The sequence below is a fragment of the Macaca thibetana genome, chromosome 7 (assembly GCF_024542745.1).
Source record: "Macaca thibetana thibetana isolate TM-01 chromosome 7, ASM2454274v1, whole genome shotgun sequence".
In the NCBI taxonomy this organism is placed as follows: Eukaryota; Metazoa; Chordata; class Mammalia; order Primates; family Cercopithecidae; genus Macaca; species Macaca thibetana.
The window spans coordinates 141,169,768-141,186,775 of NC_065584.1; the positions used below are offsets into that span (position 1 = coordinate 141,169,768).

Genomic DNA, 17,008 nt, shown 5'->3' on the forward strand with positions numbered 1-17,008 from the left:
AGCCAAAAGAATGGAATAAAGGGTATAGATACTGACAAATACATACATGGAAAGTTGATATAGAACAGAAGTCTCTTACATATCAGCAGGGAGTGGCAAACATTACCTTAGTGATCCTAAGACAACTGACTATGTACAGGAAAAAGGAATTTACATCCCTATTTCATACCACAACAAAATACATCCTACATGTACTAAAAACCTTAACTGTATGGTAGGGTGGCAGGGAGAATCTTAAAATCACAAAGTAAATACAGGAGAATGTCTTTATTACATTTTCAAGTTTCTTAAATAAAATAACAAAAGCATAAATAACAATGATTATTTGAATACATTTAAATATTAAAATTCTATTAAACAAAAGACGCCAGACACAGTGAAAATGCAAGCCACTGGAGAAGTTAATTATAGTATATATTACTGGGTATTAGCATCAAGAATATTTTTAAATCTCTATAAATCAGTAAGAAAAAAGCAAGCAATACAGTAGAAAATTTGTCGATGGTATCAACAGTTAATTGTTAGAAGGAAACTAAATAGCCAAAAAACATAAAAGATACTCAACTTCAGTAATAAATGCAAATTAAAACCACAACAAAGTACTATTTAACATCCATCAGATGGGCAAAATTTAGAAGTCTGAGAAGCCCAAGTGTTGGTAAGGATGTGGAAGAAAAAGAAAAAAAGAACTTGTAAATATGGCTGGTGTGAATGTGTATTGTTGAAAATCACATTGGAGGACAATGTTGCAATATCAAACAAAGTTGATGAGCACATGCTAACCTATGACCTAGCAATTCTGCCTGCGGGTATGTATCCTGAAAAATTCTCATGCATATGCCCAAGGAGAAATGAAATACAATGTTTTTTGTAGCACCGTTTTTAACAGCAAAACATTGGAACCAACCTAAATGTTCAAAAATATAATTGTGGACAGGGCTCAGTGGCTCATACCTTTATCCCAGTACCTTGGGAGACCAATGTGGGCAGGTGGACCTCTTGAGCCCCGGAGTTCAAGACCAGCCTGGGCAACATGGTAAAACCCTGCCTCCACAAAAAATACAAAAATTAGCCCAGCATGGTGGCTCATGCCTGTAGTCTCAGCTACTCAGAAGGCTGAGGTGGGAGGATCACCTGAGCCTGGGGAGGTTGAGGCTGCAGGGAGCTGAGATCACAACACTGCACTGCAGCCTGAGTGACAGAATGAGACCGTGTCTCAAAAAAAAAACGAAAAAAAAAAAAAAAATGCTGGATCAATAAATGGTCATACAAATGCCAAAGTCATACAATGAAATACCAACTATGTATGTGCAAAATATATAATAACCAGGCAGGGAGGATATATGCTAATTTCAGGATAGTGATTATCTTTGGGCAGAGAGCAATGGAATTGGGCAGTGGGTGCTATGGTTAAAATGTATCTGTAATGTTAAAACAAACAAGCAAAAAACTCAAGTCAGGCAAGATGTCAACACTGGTTAAATCTGTGAAAAACAATAAGCCTGGATCATACTGCAGACTAGTAAGAAATGCTTTCCAGAACCACTTCAGAAGAGTGTGGGGAGTGGACTACCATGTTTGTAACGCTGAAGAAGAGGATGAGCTTGTTTGTGCAGATTTCCTAATGACACAAAATAAATTGGCAACAGTGATGGCCTCTGAGGGAGAGGGATGCAGGAGACTGGGGTGAGCAGAGGAAAAAGATCTTTACATCCTTTTTCTATTATTTGGCTGTTTTTATCACTTGCATATATTTTCTCAATAGTAAAAAAATTAAAGCAAAAATATATTTTTAATAAAAATGATTCCTACCACAACAATGCACTTAAAGCCAAAATTACTATTTTGAGGAGCATTTTGCATGAAGTATAAGTGTACCCTTATACTTGCCACCTTCCCAAATGACTGATTTTTCTACAGTGTTCCTGATAATAAGTTCCTCATGATCAGTCACACAGAAACATACACCCTGCCTGCTACATCTGCGTTAACTGTGCATCTATTTATATGGGATGACAGATACTTTCCCTAATAAATCTTACCGTTTTCCCTGCTAAGGAACTGCATGCCGACTAAATGGTTGATGACACATGGGAGTTATTCCTACAATTTCCCCACACAGTAAGACAAATCAGTGCAATGCAGAGTTCTGTTACAAACACTAACAGATTTGGAGCATGTCAGAAAGTGGGGGGGTGGTATACAATGAATCCATGTTTCTAGACTTTCCTACCAGAGACAGCTTGAGGCATTCTGACAGCAAAGGCAGGATCTGAAGTCCTAAACTCAAGACATTTTATCTCCATGAGCTAATTTACAACCGAGAGAGCCATGATACTGTCAGATCTAGAACTCAACTACTTTAAACAGCGACTTTTTGTCTTATATTTTACATTGATTTTTTGAAGTGTTATGTTGTTTAAAAGCTAATTACCTTCTTAGAGCACTAATTTCAAACCTTTTCAAACCTAGGACCACTTTAGAGAACAAAACAACCGTTTCTCACTGCTGTCTTGTTATCCCAAGCTGGACTCCAAGGGCCCCAGGCCCCACTTGGTGTAAGGTAGAGAATTCTGCTTTATACCAGTTTACAGGTGTCAAGGAGGCAGGAGAGAGACTCAGGGTAGTGAGGAGAAAGAAGATCAGAGTCATCTCTTTTTCATGTCTTTCATTTCACAACGTCTTCCTTCCCATGCCTGCTGGTGCGCTCCCTCGCCTTGTTCCAGAGCCAAAAGACAGGTCAACTTCACTGCTTTTTATCCAAGTTGGCAGAGGTTGTGGCAGCGGGGTGGTAACTCTGCCCGATGTTCCCAAGCTGCAGTTGGGACATTTCCAACAGCAAAGTCACTCAGTAAACAGTTCTCTGTTTCTCTTTTCCTCGAGTTGGCTGGAATATCTCTAAGCCCTAGTACCACCCACTCTTTAATTCAAGACAAGCCCACAGACCAGAAACTTCACAGATCACTCTGTCTTAAAACAGTCTTTTGCTGGGTACAAAATACCATGTATAAAATTATTGATATGCTACAATTATTTCCATTCCAATTCCTATAGATTATCCTTTTTGACGTTCAGTTTTTCTATTTTTATTAATATCCCTTGTACATCATTCAGTTCAATATTCAAAAACCTCCTTAGATGTTTATTTTGCGCCTCGCTTTATGCCAGGTATGGTGATGGTGGGGCGGTGGGGGCGGGGGGAGATAAGCAAATATTACACTTAACAGTTACTTATTTTAAGATGTTTACAAACTAATTGGAGAGAGAAAAGCCAATATGAAGCAAGTAGTAACTCAAGACGAATTATCTTTAAACTCTAAAAGTGGAGGGAAATAGCAAAGACATGGAGAGGTCAGGAAAACTTTAAGAAAGATGTTGGCTGGGGCTGGGATTTGAAGGAGAAGTGGAGGTTGAGGAGGGCTTTCCAGGTCTGACAAGATGGTTAAGCTTCAGAGGCTGATTTCAGCAGAGCATATTGTGGGACTGTCAGAGACCAGCTTAATAAAGCAACTCTGACACCAGAAAACTGGTAAACAAGCAAGCAAATAAAACCAAGAACAGGTTGGGCACGGTGGCTCACACCTGTAATCCCAGTACATTGGGAGGCCGAGGCAGGTGGATCACGAGGTCAGGAGTTCGAGACCAGACTGACCAATATGGTGAAATCCTGTCTCTACTAAAAAGAAATACAAAAGTAGCCAGGTATGGTGGCACGTGCCTGTAGTCCAGATACTCGGGAGGCTGAGACAGGAGAATCACTTGAACTCAGGAAGCAGAGGTTGCAGTGAGCCAAGATCGTGCCATTGCACTCCAGCCTGGGCTACAGAGCAAGACTCCATCTCAAAAAAAAAAAAAAAAAAAAAAAAAAAAAAAAAAAAAAAAAGGAAAAGAAAAAGAAAAAGAAAAACAAGGGTAGATTAATAAGTTGGCTAAGAATTCATTATCCTTCCATATGTTGAGTACTAGAGATCAAAGGGAACTCATGGATCATGTCATGCACCTTCATGCCTTCATTCCACAGATGAGAACACTGAGGATTAGTGACTCAAAACAATTTCACCATAGCAAGTCACAAATTAGTGCCAGAGTGGAAATTCAATTCCAGGGCTTCCGACTCCCATGCATCACACTCCACTTCAAAACCCCACACTGTTATGCTTTAGTGATGCAAGGCCCTTTGGAACAGTGACATACTAATAGTAACAAAATGATAAATTCCAAAGTAGAGGTATTATAGAAGGGACGAGGCTTATTTTGTGTACAGATATTTCTAAATTTTTCTTTTCTTGAATTGCACTAGGTATTACATCAGGTTTCACCTCCTCTGCTTTTGACAAAGTCTTCTATGGCTCTGCCTGGCCTTTCTGACCTTATTTCCCAACACTCCCTATTCTACAGGCTCCACTCAAGCCAGATGTGTTCATTCATGGTCCCCAGCTTTTGCTAGGTTCATGCCCATCTCTGGGGTGTTGCTCCTGTTGTCCCTTTTTCAACATTAAAAGAAAACCCAAGGCTCAGTAAGGACCTTCGGCTACCTCAAGTCTTCTCTAGACTCCTATTTAATTTAACTCATTTTAATAAAATTTTATGGAGAACCTGCTGTGTGTCACGCACTCTACAAGGCACTCAAGACTCCAAAATAAGTCAGGCATGGGTGCCACCCTCAGGGTACAGAGGCTAGAAGGGGAATGCAAACATGAAAAAAAATCATTACCACCCAGAATCATAAAAATAGGTACAGGAAATACAGAGACATTCTGATCTAGTAGATGGAAAGGGAGAAGACCTCATGTAGAGAGTGAGGTCTGAGATCAGTTAGTAGATAAGTGGAACTTCATCAGGGACTAAGTTGGGGGAAAGGGAAGGAAAGGGTTATTGCAGGAAGAAAAGACTGGATGTGGAAATGCACAGCATTTAGCAACTTTGGTTTGGGTACCAGGTTCTGTACCAAACTAGGTTTGAGTTTGATACTAGGATTTGGTTTGCCTTCAAAATAGTAGGTACCTAGAAGAGCTGGTGGGGAAAAGACAAGAGAGGTGGTCAGGGCTGAACTGCAGCCTGTAGATGATAAAGAGCCAAAGACATCTGAAGAGGGACAATTTAAATCAAATGTTTGGGTGGTTGGTTCACAGGAATATGGGCCCCACCTTACATTCAAGAAATCAGTGAAGCTATAGAAAGGACAGTTCTGGAGACAGAGCCCAAAGAATGGGTAAAATTTCAACAGACTGAAATGGAGGGAAAGTCATTATACTATTAGTGGAGACAGCAAAGCAACTGTTTATTTGTTACCTGATTGTTCTGGGTACATTAATTTTTTCTCCTGAGATATATTACCTAAATTCTTCAAGGACGGGAATCACTTTTCCAACTTCTTTTTAATAATTCCAAGTAGCTAACACAGTTCTGGATACACAGTGGGTGTTTAGTCAGTTCTTAATAACTGCTTGGGGTGTGGCCAAAAAAGGGAAGAAAGAAAGAAGAAAAACCCTCATAATATTTGTTCATGACAGAAGCTCATTTTTATTCCTAAATCTGTTGCTAAGAATAAAAATTTATGTTTTAATAAATCCAAAATTTCATATTTGAAACAAAGATGGTGTATATAATTGGAAGCTTATGGTTGTCTAATAAAGGACAGAAGATTCCAATTAAAGCCAAAATTTCATCTCTAAGCAGGCTTTCTCACTGTGTGGGCATCCCAACTGCTAAGTTTGTTTAATAGATCAAATTAAATGGATGACTGCTTTTGAAGGGCATCTTAGGGACTTGGGACTTAGCTTTGCTTTGGTGCTAGTTTCCCTAAGCTCACTACTGAGGGGAATATTTGGTCTTATTATCAGAAAGTCAAATCACTTTTAAATATTGTGGCGAGTGATAATATCATATAAATACTTCATATATGTGTGTGTGTGCATGTGTGTGCACATGTGTGCTATTTTTTCTTAATGAGAAACAAAGAGCACTGGGTTTCACCAATTCTCTTTCCCTCCTCTACCTCTGATCAGACTCTGAAAAAATACCTTGCCTATTCAAAAACAAATGTTTTAAGTGCAAAGGGTAAATTTTGTTCCATAAAGATAAATGTCCTTTTTATGTGTTCCACAGTGCTCATATTGCATTACATATGTTATCTGTAACTCATAAGTAGTGAGATACTGTCACGCAGGAATGGTATTCTAAATAGTTAACAATGGTACGGCATAGACACCAGCCATTCAGAATGGACTCCTGAACAATCTGGAAGGATGTCAGCTGGTTCACTGGACCTGCACATCCCAGCTACGTCTCAGCTCTGGTGTAGTAGACTGTTAAACCTACATTCATCTGTCTCTACTTCCCTTCCAGTAACAGCCACACATTTTCCTTTGGAGAACTGCACTCCCTGAAAGGAAATGGCCAGCATGGGACTCTACCTTCCCTAGGCCACAAGGCCAGGGCATGCAATCCAGATTTAGCAAATAAAGACATAGTTTAGGCCAAGCAGAGTCCTCCCCCAGACTTTTCCTCTGAAGTTAATTGGGAAGATTTTCTCTACTTTGGAGATTACTTTGAAGGATGTGAGCCTGAGGCATTTGGAGGCCAGCCATCTTGCCTTTGTAGAGGATAAATCCTAACTGAAGACTGAAGTCAAGAAGAAATAAGTGAACCTGAGAAATAAAGATGGAAACAAAGTCGTGGCAACATGGTTTGAGTCTTTGGAACAGTTGTGCCTACAGCCAGATGCAATCTCCCGGACTTCCCAGTTACTCAGATACATTTTTTTCTTCTTTTTCTTTTTTGTTTTTGCTTAGCATTCAGATAAGAACTGAGTAATAATTATGCCCACATAATATGATTCTATGTAATTTCCATTACACAATGCTGATGAAATCTTGGACTTAATTGAAAACTCTGCTTTTTATTAGATTGTCCTAAGGCTCCAAACCAATACATCATGCACCTAGAAAGCATCATGGATCCTTAATCAGGGGAATAACAAAATAAAGAAAAGTTGGCCTGGCAAGAGATATGTGGAAATAATCAAAACAACATATGCTCATAGATGTATTCAGGAATATATATATATATATCCTTAATTTTGAAAGATGCCAGATGTCATTTCTTTCCATGTTAGTATAACTGAAAAGAACTATTATTGCCCATACCTTAAAAATGTTTGGAAATTATTCTATACTCTTCACTTAATTATTTGCAACACTGGATCATAGATTTGCCTCATTCATTGATCCTATAAGCATATTTTAGGAAGTTGTTATATGCACGTTGCTGTTATAGGCTCTAGGGAAAAAAAGATGAATTAAGCAATTCCCCTGTTCTCCAGGAGCTCAGATTCTGGTGGGAAGCAGAAGTGTAAATAGATAAATGGTGTGAAAGTTGGCAAGGCGAGCACCTTGCCTGCTACTGGAGGCTTCTTCCTCCTCCACAGAGGCACAGCCAGGTGGACACAATGGAGTCTAGCGGGTGCACATGGCTCCATAAAAGTCGCTTTCCCAGTGTCCCAGGATAAGCTGTTCAGCAAATCATACGGTCCTGGATTTTCTGGCATGTCAGGCATTGAGATGCTTTACTATTGCTTTGATCTTTTTAAAGCAAAAAAACTTTTTCAATGGAAAAATAAAGAGTTAGTTTTCCTGTCATTGATCATTGTAGTTTTAACTTTCTTTGCAAGGCCAGATATGATCTTCAGGAAGTTACTTTGGTTGATTAACACTTCAAATTATAAATTAAATTTAAATTCTAAAAAGTGTAATTATGAACAAAATGCTTGAGAGCACAGAGAAAAGAACCATTAAATTTACATTTTCAGTCACTGTCAAGCCTCTATTTATTCAGAGCCATTCTTTCCTTTAAAAGGCACTGTAGCTAGATCTTTGGAGTGAATTCTGTTACAAGAAATTCCTTGAGGCTGTCCCATTTTCCTCAATTCCTCACTGGAATTTCATAATGATTTAACTCATAGCTGAATTCACTTAGAAATTCTCAGGAGCTAGAAGCCAAAAAGACACTAACAATAATTTCTTTCACTATTTTTCTTATTGTAGTTCATGGATCTATGAGTGTTGTTTCGTGTTGTTTAGTTTTGGTGGATGATTGCTACATTTCACAAGTGAGGAGAAAAAGTAAGTCTTCCATTTCTTTTTCCTTTCCTATTCTAACTGGCTTTTAAATTATTGACATGGGCTTTCAGATTAGATGTTGTCCAAAATGGCTTAAGATTTTTGCTCTGCAAGTAACTCTTATAAGAGGAAAATAAAGCATTTATTTTGTTAGGTTACTTATTGTAAAGGATTTAGTGCCTGAGTTATAAATTAAATCATTTGCAGACTAGAGAGCACTTCAGAAATTACCTATTCCAAATTCTTTATTCTACAAATATTCAGACAAGATAAACGAGTTGCCTAATTTGCAGAGCTAGTCAGTGACACCGCCAAGACTAGAACTCAGATCTCAGCAAGGCATTCGGTATTGCTAAGTTCCCTGATCATTTCCCATAATAACTATTACAAATCTTCACCACTGCTTTCATGAACCTCATAATACTGTCTCCCTATCACTCTGGCCCTACTTCACAGAAAATTGGAAGCCACCAAGCATAAACTCCAGTTTCCACTTTTAAACTTCCTCATATCTCATCTCAAAAGAAGAATATCACAATATTATTACCCTTCAGGGTAATCCTGCCATTTGTCATCTGTATCACACTAAGTCTCTGTTTTTATTTATTTATTTATCTATTTATTTATTTTGAGACATAGTATTGTTCTGTCACACAGGCTGAAGCACAGTGATGTGAACATGGCTCACTGTAGCCTCAACTTCCTGGGCTCAAACGATTCTCTTGCCTCAGCCTCCTTTGCAGCTGGGACCACAAGTGTGCGCCACTACACCTGGCTACTTTTTTTATTTTTCGTAGAGACAGGTTCTCATTTTGTTGCCTAGGCTGGTCTTGAACGCCTGGGCTGGCCTCCCAAAGTGCTAGGATTACACGCGTAAGCCACCATGCCTGGCCAGAGTCCCATCTCTTCTAAAATCTTATTCTGTTAATGTTAAACCTCATTCTTTCACCTATATATGGATTTTCTCGCCATCAGCCTGTTCTGTTCAACAAATAAACATGCTCAAACACTTGCATTCATAGTGACATTGTGCCCCATTCTGGAAGCATTCGTTGTTTTCACCATAGCCAAACTTAGGAAAGTTTCCACAGTCACACCTCCCATTCATTTCTTCAACTTCAAAAATTTGACTTTTGACACTACTATTCAATCAAAAATGTTTGGGCCAAGGCTATCTCTGTGCCTTTCAAGGATGTTTTTCAATTTTCTCCTTTTGAGAACTCTCTTCTCTTCTAGATTTCTTATTCTTCTCTTACCATTGGGTTTACTTTCAAGTTTTTCTCTCTCCCTTCGTTAATTCCTTAATTTCTGATACTTTCCAGGGTTCCATCTTAGTACCTTTTTCTTCTTATTCTATATTGCAAATCATAAGTCCCATTGAAATTCATGCCTCAGTCCTTGCACAAAAATTTGTGTAATGTACAAATGTCATTTAAAGAAAAATATCTCTCCTAAGTTTTCAATATTGACTAAAATTTTTAAATTATATTATTATTTACTTACTTAAATATAAAACTAAATGTAAATTACTTGAGTTCACAGGGTTTTGTTTTTGGTTTTGTTTTTGGTTTGGGTTTTTTTTTTTTTTTTTTTTAAGACAGAGCCTCGCTCTGTCACTTAACCTAAAGTGCAGTGGCATGGTATCATCTCACTGCAACCTCCACCTCCCAGGTTCAAGCAATTCTCCTGCCTCAGCCCCCTGAGTAGCTGGGATTATAGGCGCCCACCACCTAACCCAGCTAATTTTTGTATTTTTACTAAAGATAGGGTTTTGCCATGTTGTCCAGGCTGGTCTCGAACTCCTGACCACAAGTGATCCACCGCCATGTCCTCCCAAAGTGCTGGGATTACAGGCATGAGCCACCACACCCAGCCATGTTGATAGTTCTTATACAGTGATACAACTAAAAACTTTTTTAAGTTAATGCAAATAAAACTAAAATTGCAAAATACTCATAAAATGAAATGAACATTAATTTATGTGGTTATGTTGTTTTCTTGAAACTGAATTGTCAGCTTACAATGTGAATATAGGACTGGCTGCTAATAACATAGTTCCTTTTTAATTAAAATAGAACTGTGTGCCATGTGATGATTCAGCTCTCCCACCTCTTTTCTCTGTTCAAACTACTGTGAAACCTTCATTCCCATGGGCAAGCACACAGTGACACCATTGTGTCTGCACTTGACCTGTTTGCATCATTCACATATTAAGCCTAGCTTTGTGATATTTGGCACCAGCAAGATTATGAACATAAATATCAATTCAGACACCGAAGTAAGTTGGCAATATTCATTCATGAAGTGGTCATCCAAATAATTCAGATTATTATTGAAATGAAAGCATGAATGTAAGCATAAATGTAAAAATCAACCTAGTGAACACAGACCACTGAAAATATATCCAAGGAATCTCAGGGATCTGAGGATCCCAACTTTGTGAATCTCAGATCCGTATCTATGGCCTGAAACCCTCTCCTGAGCTTCTGCCCTGTATTTCCAACTGCCTACTAAAAATTTCTCTACCTACATGTCACCTCAGAGGCAACATGTCCAAACTGAACTTGTTATCATTCCCCACGCACACACCCACCTTAACCTGTATTCCCAATCTTAGTTAATGACATCATCATCTACCCAGTTACCGAAGCCAAAACCTTAAGTCTCATACTAGATTCCTTCCTCTGCCTCACCTCCTACACCCAAATCTTGTTGATCCTACTTCCTAAACTTCTTTTGCATCAATAGTCATTTTTCCTTTGACCCAGAAATCCTACTCAGAAATTATCTCAAGAAAACAATTTAAATATTAATGAAGCAACAAACATAAAAGCAAAGATGTTCACTCCACTATTGTACTTAATAAGGAAAAACTGAAACAACATGACCGCTTAAGAGTAGGAGAAAGATTAAACTAAATAAGATAAAGATTATCCTTATCCAGGAGCAATATAAAATTATGGTTCTTGGCAGGCTAGCTCGCAAACAAAAAAAACTTTTTAATAAATTTTATTGTATATATTTAAAGTATACAACATGAGGTTATGGGATATATTAGATAGTGATATGGTTACTATAGTGAAGCAAATAACCATATCCATCATCTCACATAGTAACCCATTAATTTTGTTGTTACTGTTTTTGAGCAGCTGAAAACTACCCACTTTGCAGGAATCCGAAATACAGTACAATTTTATTAACTATAGTCCTCATGTTGTGCATTAGATCTTCAGGCTTGTTCATCCTACACATCTGCTACTTTGCATCCCCTGACCTACATCTCCCCATTTCTTCCCCACCTTCCTCTTCCCCTATTCTGGTTATCACTGAACATTCAGAATGACAGACAAGAGACAGAACCTGGGCCCAAGGGAGGCAGGCTATCATACTGGACTTTGCATAAAGTAAGGAATCCCAAAAAAGCAATATTCTCAGTGAGTGAACTAGAAAACAATCTACTCATAGAGGAAAATGGTAAGGAAAATTGCCTGTCTCAGTCTTGGCCATAAATAAAGTTCAGAAATAAGTTATTCTTGATAATTCAAAACTACAAGCAAGCTCTCAAGTGGATTTAGTGACAGAATATACAGAATCTGAATGTCCCCCCCAAAACACAAGAAACAATTTGTATTTAAATAAGTCTTAGGTTGGTAGTGTCCCCAGGCATTTAGTAAAAACCGAAGCAAATTTCTCTCAAGAAATTAAGTTTCAACTGGGACTTTCAAAAAACCCCACTAATAAAATCTCAAGGAACATAAATCCATAATAAAAGATAGTGAGACATGAAGAAATAAGTTATCAGGGACAAGTCTCAGCCTTTAAAAATTGCATTATCAGACTCACAAAAGCTTCAGATATAAAGTTGATATAGAATATAAAATAAACACATCTAATACATTTTTAAATAAAATAAAATATAGCCAAATAATGAGTCTATAATAAATGAGTAGAGTAGTAAAACCAACAAGAACTTTAAGAAATGTAAAATATATTTATTGAAAAAATTCAAACTATGGTATTGGGATTAAACAGCAGATTAGACAGAGATGAAGAAATAATTAGTAAACTGAAAGATAAATCTGAAAAAACTGCATAGAGTACAACATAGAAAGTCAGAGAGATAAAATATACATAATAAAGATAAACAAAAAAATGGGTAGAGTGTGAAGCTCTAACAAATATATACTTGCAATACTGAAAGGGAATGAATGAAAAAATGAAGGAGAGTTACTAATATTTCCAACATAATTAAAGACATGAATCTTTAGATTCAAAAAGTCCAATATATTGCAAGTACAATAAATAAAACGGAAATATAGACCAAGACCATCACTGAAAAATTATGACATACCAAAGACAAAACAAGATTTTAAAGCTGCCAGAACAAAAAGAAGGAAGGTAGATGTGAAGTTTGCTAGCTTCTCAATTGCAACAAGTAGAAACCTAGAATATTAAAAATGTCACTTTAGAATTACATACCCAGTGAAAATATCTTTGAAGAATAATGACAAAATAAATACACTTTCCAATAAAGAACACCATGGAAGATGTATTACCAATAGACCCTTACCAGAGGGATCTATAAGCATGTACTTTAGAAAAATGAAAAATGATCCTATCAGGAGAGTTTGTAATGCAAAAGAAAGTTGATGAAGAAAATTTTAAACATGTTAAGATCTCTAAACAGGCACGAGTATATATGATCATATTTATTAATATATAATTTGTTTGTTTAATAAAATACAGAATTAAAGAATTGAGTAAAATTGCTTATAATCTAAGAGGAAGGTTATCAGAGTTAAAGTGTCCTAAAAATCTCTTAAGCAAATTATTTCTGTTGAAATATTTTGAGTAATCATTAAAAGAATAGAAACAGAATATATAACTTCTAAAGAGTGGAAAAAGTAAAATGAGGGGGAAAAACTTCAAGCTGAAAGAATGGGGGATATGAGAAAAAAGAAACAAGGAAACAGCAAGGACATTTTAAAAGCTGCAAAGAAGATTATATCAATCATAGTCCCAAAAGAAACACATGACACATTTGAAGTGCTTACATGAAAAGGGTTTAGTGAAGGAAACATTTAACGAGATGAGGGCAGGTTTAAGGGAACCAGTAAGGGGGAGTGAAAAATACTGAGATGAGCAAGAGTGGGAAACCAATACTAACCCAAAGCCTGGTAGAGAAAGAGATGAGGACTCTGTCAACGGAGCTCAGTAAGAGTTGGAACCAAGAAAGAGGCACCTCCCAACAGGAGCTAAAGTCATAACAGACTGCAGCCACTGACAGATGGTAGCCAGGTAGGGAGGAACACCTTCCCAAACCTATGGGTCTGTCGTATTTATGAACTTAACCCAAAACCAGATGGCAAGGGAACCCAGATGATGCTGTAGAGGTCATCCTCATAGGCCACAGAGCAGCACATAGTATCAGTGACTTACAGGGAGTAGTGGGGGACAGAAGGGGGTCAAATAGGACATAATCCAGCACAAGGAAAACAGAGATAAATTCAAATATATCAATAATAACTAGTGTCCAAATGGACTAAACTCTAAGTTACAATCAAAGATTGTCAAATTGAGATTTTGTTTTATTTTATTTTTGAGATGGGGTCTTGCTCTGTCACCGAGGCTGGAATGCAGTGGCATGATCTCAGCTCACTGCAAGCTCTACCTCCCAGGTTCAAGCAATTCTCCTGCCTCAGCCTCCCAAATAGCTGGGATTACATCCATCCACCACCATGCCTGGCTAATTGTTTTTTTTTTTTTTTTTTTTTTTTTTTAGTAGAGATGGGGTTTCGCCATTTTGGCCAGGCTGGTCTTGAAATGTTGACCTCAGGTAATCCACTCACCTTGGCCTCCCAAAGTGCTGGGATTACAGGCGTGAGCCACCGCCCATGCTGCCTTAAAGTGATTTATTTCAACTATAAAGACAAAGAAAGATTAAAAGTGGGGAAAAAAAGAAAAACAATGTACCAGGGAAATAAAATCCAGGAGATATATGATAGTATTAAGACAAATATTTAAGGAAAAAAACATTATCAGAAATAAAATGAATCCCTAGACATTGATAAAAAGCTATAGTACACTGGTAAATATTTAATAGGCACTCAGGGGAAGGGGAAGACTTATTTCTAGTGTTTTTCAGTTTCTGCAGTGAAAATATCCTTACCTTGGCCAATTTCAAGCCACCAATGTGAAGTTAACTGACTCACAAAATTCTAAAAATTTAACATCAGCTCTTATGGGTTGCAGCTCTTATGAGTGAAAGTTAGTTTCAGCATCTTCACTCAACAAAAGGTTCAATCCACTGGGAAAATAAAGCAATTAAAAACACATTTGCCACCATGCTTTGTGTGATACTTGAATAGGAATGGAGGGAAAAGCTATATTAGGACAACTGAGGAAAATTAATAATAGAACGTATATTAGATAATAATATGGTATCAATGTTAAATGTCTTTGATGAGAGTATACCTATACACTTGTATTTTCCTAAGATATACTGTTTAAGTTTGGGGGAAGGAAGTGCTATGATATTTGCAATTTACTTTCAAATGGCTCATTAAAAAGGATATATGGTGACACTGATTAAAATGGTGCAAGAGGGAGCGTCTTTCTCTCTCTCTCCCTGGCCCTTTCCTCCTCTCCCCCACTCTCTTCTTCCACAGAAACACTGATAAATTGAGCAAAATTGTAGCAATCAACTTTATCAAAACTCTGGAAAACAGTCAAAGGTTTACAGCAAAAAACTGAACACCAAATCAAGAAACAAACATTAAAAATGCCAGAAAGCTTTGCTCAATTTTCACTTGCCTTTGCTCCACCTTTCTCCCAGACTAAGTGAAAATCTTGAAGACAGCAGCCAGTGTTGGACCCTTCACTCTGGCTCCAGAGATAAAAGAGCAGATCGTATTCACAAAGAATCATGTTTGTCTTTTCTAACCTGTCTGAAAGTTACCTGAAGGACTGACACAAGGAGCTTGCCTTTGTTTCACCTAACTCAGACTTACTCATGGAAGAAAAGTGGCTGTGCAAAGAGCATTCCTTGCAAACATTATAAGACCAATAAACAACATGCTACACCTGGGACAAAAAATTACACTTGAGGCAAACCATAGATATGCTGAAAGCCTGGAAGGAAAAGACAGGGAGAGAGTTTCTTTGAAAAATTAGGCATTCAAAAGTGTCCACATATATTGGGGAACTTAGAAAGCCATGTGCATACCCAAGGTAGAACACACGCTGGAAAAGACCTGAGAAGATCTATGTGGAAGATTAGCTTCCACTTCTGGCTGATCTCTAGGTTCAATGCAAGCAGGAAGTGAAGGCGAAGGCAGAGCTATAAACAGCTTGTCTAAACACTGAAGGAGCGCTCCAATACAAAGCCGACTAAGAGACATCTTTTCTTCCTTTTCTACCTTTTCTCTCTCTCTCCCTCTCTCTCTCCCTGGCCCTTTCCTCCTCTCCCCACTTCTCTTTTTCTTTAAGTAAACCAAGAATCCAGAAACACAAAACTGTCCTTCAAACAGGAGAGAGAAATTAAGACATTTCCAGATAAACAAAAGCTAAGAAAGTTTATTCCCAGTGAAACTGCTCTACAAAAATATACTAAATGAGATTCCTTTAGGCTGAAATGAAGACAGAAACTGGAAGCCATATCAAGAAGCCATATAAAGAACTCCAGTAAAGGTAAGTATATAAATAAATATAAAACTCAGTGTTCCTGTATTTTTAGTTTATAACTCCTTTTTTTATTTCCCACGTGATTTAAGAGATAAATACATAAAAATTCTTGTATCCTTGCTTCTCCTGTGCTTGGTGCTTAAATAACAAAAAAAGTAAGAAAAAAATCTTATATATTTTTGTTAATGGACACACAACATATAAAGATATAATTTGTGACAATCACAACATAAAGTATGGGCAGAGCTGTATAGAGCAGAGATTTTTGTATGCTATTAAAGCTAAATTGGGATCAGTTTAAACTAGGTTGGTATAAATTTATGATGTTAATTGTAACCTCTGTGGTAACTACTTAAAAAATTTTTTAACATACTGATAAGAAAATTAGAGGAGTTTGAGGCTGCAGTAAGCCATGATCATGCCACTGCACTGCAGCCTGGGCAACAGAGCAAGACCCTGTCTCTAAAAAAGGTCAAGAAAATTAGAAGGGTATTAAATGGTACACTACAAAAAAAAAAAAAAATCAATGCAAGACAAAAGAAGGCAGTAATGGAGGAAATGAGGAACAAAAAAGGCCTAAGACATACAGAAGGAGTGCTTGGAGAGCAGCAACAGCCCAGCCAGCTACCGTGTCCCTGCAGGCTGATTTTGACATGATCACGGAAGATGTGAGGAAGCTGAAAACAAGACCAGATGATGAAGAACTGAAAGAACTCTATGGGTTTTAGAAACAAGCTGTAAATTGGAAACATTACTATTGAGTGTCCAGAAATGCTAGAATTAAAAGGCAAGGCCAAATGGGAAGCACAGAACCTCCAAAAAGGATTATCAAAGGAAGATACAATGAGTGCCTTTATTTCTAAAGCAGAAGAGCTGATAGAAAAATATGGAATTAAGAATAAAGCATATGATAAATTTTACTTTTTGAAGCCTTCATAATGATATCATGACCAAACATTTAGAGTGAACACTGTTAACTCTAGGTATCGTGTATATTTTTGCTATTATTATGAATTATAATACTTAATTAGAAGTATGCTAAAACTGCATAGTTAACTAAATTGTACTTGATTAAACCAGGTGTCTTTAAAAGTTCTTTTAGAAAAGTATTTTTTTTTAAATTTTTGTAGATTTAGGGGGTACAAGTGCAGTTTTGTTTCATGAACGTACCATGTAGTGGTGAAGTCTGGGCTTTCAGTGTCCCC

General features: G+C 37.3%; 2 protein-coding genes across 2 annotated transcripts in view; both read left to right on the forward strand.

Moving 5' to 3' along the window:
* TCF12 (transcription factor 12) overlaps positions 1-17,008 on the forward strand; it is an 884,529-nt gene that overhangs the window by 425,321 nt on the left and 442,200 nt on the right. The window lies entirely within an intron of this gene.
* On the forward strand, positions 665-16,742 carry LOC126959291 (uncharacterized). The gene is given in 4 exon segments (XM_050798184.1): positions 665-809; positions 5,133-5,212; positions 16,289-16,543; positions 16,545-16,742. Coding segments are annotated over 4 exon segments (678 nt in total).